The 6,843-nt window shown below is 41.4% G+C and overlaps 1 protein-coding gene across 1 annotated transcript in view; it reads left to right on the top strand.

Annotated features, from left to right (window-relative positions):
- Positions 1 to 5,216, top strand: part of LOC109933598 (cytochrome c oxidase assembly factor 6 homolog) — a 7,196-nt gene extending 1,980 nt beyond the window's left edge. The window contains exon 2 of the mRNA XM_020532607.2: positions 3,165 to 5,216. Within this exon, the coding sequence (XP_020388196.1) occupies positions 3,165 to 3,260 (96 nt within the window). The 3' untranslated portion in view covers positions 3,261 to 5,216. The remainder of the gene's footprint in view (positions 1 to 3,164) is intronic.
- Positions 5,217 to 6,843: the final 1,627 nt, after the last annotated feature.

Raw genomic sequence — 6,843 nt, 5'->3', positions numbered from 1 at the left:
GTCTATCCTTTTCCATCACTACTTTAAAATGAATAGAATTATGATCGCTGCCCCAAAGTAATCTCCCACTGACATCTCAGTCACCTGCCCTGCCTTATTTCCCAAGAGTAGGTCATGTTTTGCACCTTCTCTAGTAGGTACATCCACATACTGAATCAGAAAATTTTCTTGTACGTACTTAACAAATTCCTGTCAATTCAAGTCAAGCCCTTAACACTATGGCAGTCCCAGTCTGTGTTTGGAAAATTACAATCTCCTTCCATAACCACCCTATTATTTTTACAGATAACTGAGATCTCCTTACAAATTTGTTTTTTCAATTTCCCACTGACTATTGGAGGCTCTATAGTGCAATACCAATAAAGTGATCATCCCTTTTTTATTTCTCAGTTCCACCCAAATAACTCCCTGGATGTATTCCCAGGAATATCCTCCCTAAGTACAGATGTAATGTTATCACGAATCAAAAGCAGCACTCCCCCTCCTCTCTTGCCTCCCTTTCTATCCTTCCTATAGTATCTCTACCCTGGAACATTAAGCTGCCAGCCCCATTCATCCCTGAACCATGTCGCTGTAATTGCTATGATATCCCAGTCCCATGTTCCCAACCATGTCCTGAGTTCATCTGCCTTACCTGTCAGGCATCTTGCATTGAAATAAATGGAGTTTAATTTATCAGTTCTGCATCGTTCTCTGCTTTGTTCCTGCCTGCCCTGACTGTTTGACTTGCTCCTTTTCCCAATGGTATTCGTCTCAGACTGCTCTCTTTCCTCACCATCTCCCTGGGTTCCACCCCCCTTTACTAGTTTAAATCCTCCTGAGCAGCTCTAGCAAATCTCCCCGTCAGTTTTTAACCCAGATTGATCATAATTGAAACTGTTTTGCTTATTCCGTCTGGGACTGCAGTGGATCAGATGAGAGGGAAGAGCAAGAGAATTGGAGACAGAGACTCTGGTGCTTTCTAGAAGTGACCAACCACTGCACATTTTTGTTTTGTTTGTTCATGGGATGTGGGCATCACAGGTTAGTACAGCATTTATTGACCAACTTTAATTGCTCTAGAGAAGGTAGAGATAAGCTGCTTTCTTGGACCAACGAAGTTCTAGTGGTATAGGGACATCCGCAGTGCTGTTAGGATGGTGAGTAGCTTGGAGGGGAACTTGCAAGGTGTGGTGTTCCCACGTATCTGCTGCCCTTGTCCTTTTATATGGTGGTGGTCATGGACTTGGAAGGCACTGTCAAGGAGGCTTGGTGAGTAGCTGCAGTGCATCTATAAGATGATACACAATGCTGTCACTGGCATTGGCGATGAAGGGAGTGATGCCATTCAAACAGGACTGTTTGACTTGTGCCTTGTAGATGGTGAACAGGCTTTGGATAGACGGGGTGAATTACCCACTGCATAATTCCTAGCCTCTGATCTACTCTTGTAGCCATTGTATTTATATGGCTGGTCAAGTTCTATTTCTGGTCAATGGTAACTCCCAGGATGTCGGCAGTGCCAAAGTCAGTGACGGTATTGCTGAATTGGTAATCTGCTCATAATAGCAAAGAAGCCATCTGGGCCATAAGAATTATAAGAGTATTAGAAATAGAAGCTGAATTAAATCATTTGGTCTTCAACCCCACTCTTCCATTCAAGAAAATAATGACTGATCTTCCTCCTGGACACCACCTTCTAACGGTATCCCCATATTCCTAATTCTCTCAATAACCAAAAATCTGTTAACTTCTGTGTTGAAGATGCAGAGCAGAACACCAAAGATTCATAGGGAAGAAAGTTTTCCTTGTCTCAGTCCCATTTTCTCAGACTGGTAATTTTCTACATTCCCCATGCTGGGAAAACAGCTTCTCAGGGTCAATCCTTGAGAATTTTATATGTTTCAGTAAGATCACCTCTGTCAAAAAATACATGGTGTGAAAGTTCCATTTAAAAAAGAAAACAGAAAGGAAAAAATATCAGCAACCCAAGATTGTAATTCTTTGCGGTGCTCTCTCTAAAGTGATTTGTGGACAGGAGAGAGGGTCTATTGCGGCAGGATTACAACACTTACCCAACTGGTCCACATCACATAGTTTGTAATAACTAAATGGTAAATGTTCTATTCATATTTGGGTTGAATCACGACAATAGGGCTCAGCAGCAATGACAGAGTCCTGTTTCTGCAGGAAAAGATCTGAGTAATATCTGCATTTTATAATTAAATGTAAAAGAGTAAAGAGAAACAAATAAAAGCAAATATTACTGGAGAAACTGAACAGGTCTTGCAGTATCTGTGGAGAGAAAACAGAGTTAATGTTTCGAGTCCTGTGACCTTCTGGGGATTCAGGTGCATAGATCTTTAAGATGTCACAAAAACATGCAGAAAATAATCAAGAAAGCAATGGGATGTTGGCCTTTATATCTCGAGGACTGGAGTACAAGGATGCAGAAGGTGTACAAAACCCTGGTTAGACCCCACTTGGTGAACAGTGAGCAGATCTGGGCATCACATCTTATGAAGGATAGATTGGCCTTAGAGGGAGTATAAACTATAATTCAGAATTTCTATAATTCAGAAAGTTAAGGCATGATCTGATCAAATTCATCAAGATATTAAATGAAACCGACAGTTTAAATAAAGATAAACTATTTCCACATGTTGGGCATTCTAGAACTAGTGGACGCAGCCTGAGAATTAGGGTCCGACCATTCAGGAAAGATGGTCCAAAGCACTTCTACATACAAAGGGTGGAGTGTTTGGAATTCTCTTCTACAGACAGCAGTGAATACTGGAATGGTTGTTAATTTTAAATCTGAGATCGATAAATTTTTGTTAAGCAGGGGTATTAATGGATATGGGCCAAAATCAGGTCAATGGAATTAGGCCACAGATCAGCCATGATCTCATTGAATGTTGGAACAGGCTGAATGGCCTACTCCTGTTACTATGTTCCAGTGTTCACAGGGCTTGAAATGTTAACTCTGTTTCTGTCTCCACAGATGCCGCCAGACCTGCTGAGCTTCTCCAGCAGTTTTGGTTTTTGTTTGTTTCAGATCTCCAGCTTCCGCAGTTGTTTGTTTTATTTTACGTCAAAGAGTAAAATCTGTTATTGTTTAAGGCCTGAGTGCCCTTTCATTGCCATTGGCTAAGCTATATATGATGTTGCTCTTTATTCATCAGATCAAGTACTTTGACAAAAGAAGGGACTATTTGAAATACAAGGAGAAACTGCAAAGTGGAGGATTTCAGCAACAGGAGAATGTTACCAAACTGTAACCATCTGCAGAAGAGGAGAGCAGGGACAGTCAGCTGTGGAGACAACGTCCCACTGTGAAGGACTCTCCACAGAAGCTGAAATCATTGATATGAAATTGCAGGTGGTTCCTGAGGAGAACTATGGTTGAGAGATCAGCTACTGTTAATGGTGACGGTGATTCCCAAAAATAAAAGTTACACCCAGTTTCAACAGTAGCCACACTTTGGAGAAGAGCAGTTACAGCTGTGGCGCATAACCGTCGCTTGGGACTTAAGATTTTCTCTCTTTAGAGTTTGTAATGTAGTCACAAATATGGTTTGTAATGAATGTATTGACTATTTCACTACAAATGGTAAGCGAAAGATGCCCAAGGAGAATGCTTTTGCACTGTTTCTTGGTGGAACAACACAGTGGCCATTATAATGCTGTCACGTTGGCATTATCAGTTATTGCCAGTCCATTCAGCACTTTGGTCACAGTTTAGTTTAGTCAAGATTGCACTGAGGAAATTATATCTGACCCAGTTAAATGATCACTTCAGATTTTGTCATCTGCCCGTGCTCGAGCTGTGACCAGCTGGCTATTAACTTGTTTCAAAATGTGCTGTCCGAATATGAACCAGGTTTGGAAGAACACAGTTGAGAATTATGTGGGTAGATAGTCATGGTACATCGAGCATGTTGAGAAAGTTGGGCTTAAGGGCGTGCTGTTGACCCTGATTACACTTTAATGGAAAATCAGAGATCACTTAATAAATTATTTTAAAAATCATACTGTCCATTTATAAAATTAAATTATTTTTGTAAGACAGAATTTTCTAGCAAAGGATAGCATGATATCAGAAAGTTGGCTGGTCCCAGGGTGGTCTCTCCAAACCTGAATGCAGCACAGGGTAAATGCTTCCCCCTGCTGGTGTACCAATATATCAACCGGATTCCCATTAACTGCAAATTGGACCCTATTCATCATTTAAATTATTTAAATGTACGTTACTGAAATTTAAAAAAAAAGTTTATCCTTTAACAAGTGCACATTACTCTAATAGGAATCATTTTTTAAAAAATGTTTTTTGAGAAATTTTGACTTCACAACTTGTCTCTTCAAATAACCTTCATTTAAGGTTTACATGTGGCAGAAAATATTCAGCCAGCTTACCAGTTTGGAGAAATATTTAAATGATAAAATTAAACATATAAGAAAAGTTAATTAAAACATGTTTTTGAGTCAAGAGCATGTGTCAGCCAGCACTTTTAAATGTCGCGTGATTTTTAAACAGCTCCTCTCACTACCGTCACCAGTGACAGACTTGGCTCTTTCAAGTACAAACTAGCTGTGGAAGAATAAATCTGCTGGATGTCTTCTTTCATAGCTCAAGTGGGTGTTGTGCAAGAAATGCATATATACACACTCATATGGCTTATCAAAATCCTGCTGGCGATACGGACTGTCCTATCGTGGCCCCCAAAAAGTTACTGCTTTGAAACTGCTGCTGCCTGTAAAGATCATTTGGAAGATATGCAGGTACACCTTTTTAATCAGTTCCAATTTCTTATGGAGTTATAACAATTTTACCATTTCACTAGAAATAGCACCTAGAGTAAATTTTTGCTATATGTCACCGATGCAACATGACCAGAGGGATTCTCCCAATCTCCTCCCCCTCCTCACTCTGGGATTGGCTGCAATACATGCCTTTCTCTGTGATTTCCTGCATTGTTTCCATTTCTGTTTCTATTTCATGACTTTAATTAATGTATTGGCAACATCACCCCCATCCTGCCCTATTTAATAGTTGTTGAATAACGAAACTTGAAGTTAATTAATTTACTGGACTTCTTTAAAAAGATCGAGACCGCTGAATGTGGTCTGTTCCCATTTAATCCTTGGTGTGTATTCATAGAAAATCATAACTTGTATCTTTCTGTGATCATGGTGGAGGTATTTTGTGAGATAAATTCTATGGTTTGTTCTCCGTATTGATTGTATGTATCGGTGTTTTATTCTCTGGACTACCTACTGCCACTGCACTGGTACTGTTGGCACTATCAATGTGCACCCACAACTGAAATCTAGTGCTAGCTCTGACCATATGCACAAGGACCCTCGACTCCGTATCCTCTCCCAAAAGTCTCCTTGTTTGTGGGCAGCAGACAGACAGCAAGGAAGCACATTGGTGAGTGGGAGGGAGACAGTGAGGGTTCAGGATTAGGGCGAATGAGTGTTTGAGTGGACCTGGTATTTTATTGCTCCTCTTCTTTGATGTAGGCATCCCACTGCAGCATTGCTCACAGTCACAGGTGCTACAACTGCATGGGCCCATCGTGGCCCCAGTAGTTTCGGAACCAACAAATGCAATCTTCTTTACTGTGCTGATTTAAGTGACCTGTTCCATTAGTTAACCCCTCACTCACCAGGTCCAAGATTAAGAATGTGGGATCCTCAACAGCAGGGAGGCAAGTGTGAGGCTGGAAGGAGATAGAGTAATCAGAAATAGCGAGTTGAAGAGACAGGTCACGCTGGAACAGGACAGGGAATGAGGAATGCCTGTTCGATTAAATTGCATCTATTTCAATGCAAGGGGGCTGACAGGTAAGGCTGATTAACTCAGGGCATGGATAGGAACTTGGGACTGGGATATTATAGCCATTACAGAAACATGGCTAAGGGAGGGACAGGACTGGCAGCTTAACGTGCCAGGGTACAGGTACTTTAGGCGGGACAGAGGTGGAGGAAAGAGGGGAGGGGAAGTTGTATTTTTGATTAAGGGAAGTATCACAGCAGTAGTCAGAGAATAAATAACTGAGGCATCATCCAGTGAGGCTTTGTGGGTGGAGCTAAGAAATAAGAAGGGGATGGTGATGTTATTGGGGTTGTACTAAAGGCCCCCAAATAATCAATGGGAATTAGAGGAACAAATATGCAGGGAGATTGGGGGAGATTTGCAGGAGAAATAGGGTTGTCACAGTGGAGGATTTTAATTTTTCTAACATAGACTGGGACTGCCATAGTGTTAAGGTCTTAGGTGGAGTGTAATTTGTTAAATGTGTTCAGAAACATTTCCTCAAACAGAATATAAAGGGCAAAATGCGACCTACTCTTAGGAAATAGGGCAGGATGGGTGACAGTGGGAGAGCACTTTGGCACCAGTGAACATAGCTCTATTAATTTTAAAATAGTTATGGAGAAGGACAAAACTGGTCCACAGGTTCAATCCCAAATTGGGGCAAGGTGAATTTTGATGGAACTAGGCAGGAGCTTGTAGGGGTTGATTTGGAGTAGTTTGTTTCCAGGCAAAGGGACCTTCGGCAAGTGGGAGGCCTTTAAAAGTATGATAGCTAGAGTTCAAGGTCTGTATGTTCCTGTGAGGGTGAAGGGCAAGGTTGGCAGGAGTAGGGAACCCTGGATGACGAGATATTGAGGCTTTGATGAGAAAGAAGGAGGAGACATTTCTCAGGAACGGGCAGCTGGGATCAAGGGAATCCCTGGAGGTATATAGGGGATACAGGAGTTTACTGAAGAAGGAAATCAGGAGGGTGAAAAGGGGGCACAAGATGGCTTTGGCCGAGAAGATTAGGGTGAATCCAAAGAGATTCTTTAAGTATA

The sequence above is a fragment of the Rhincodon typus genome, chromosome 9, assembly GCF_021869965.1.
Source record: "Rhincodon typus isolate 14 chromosome 9, sRhiTyp1.1, whole genome shotgun sequence".
NCBI lineage: Eukaryota > Metazoa > Chordata > Chondrichthyes > Orectolobiformes > Rhincodontidae > Rhincodon > Rhincodon typus.
Note: the sequence above shows the minus strand (reverse complement) of the source record. Positions and strands in the feature narration are given on the sequence as shown.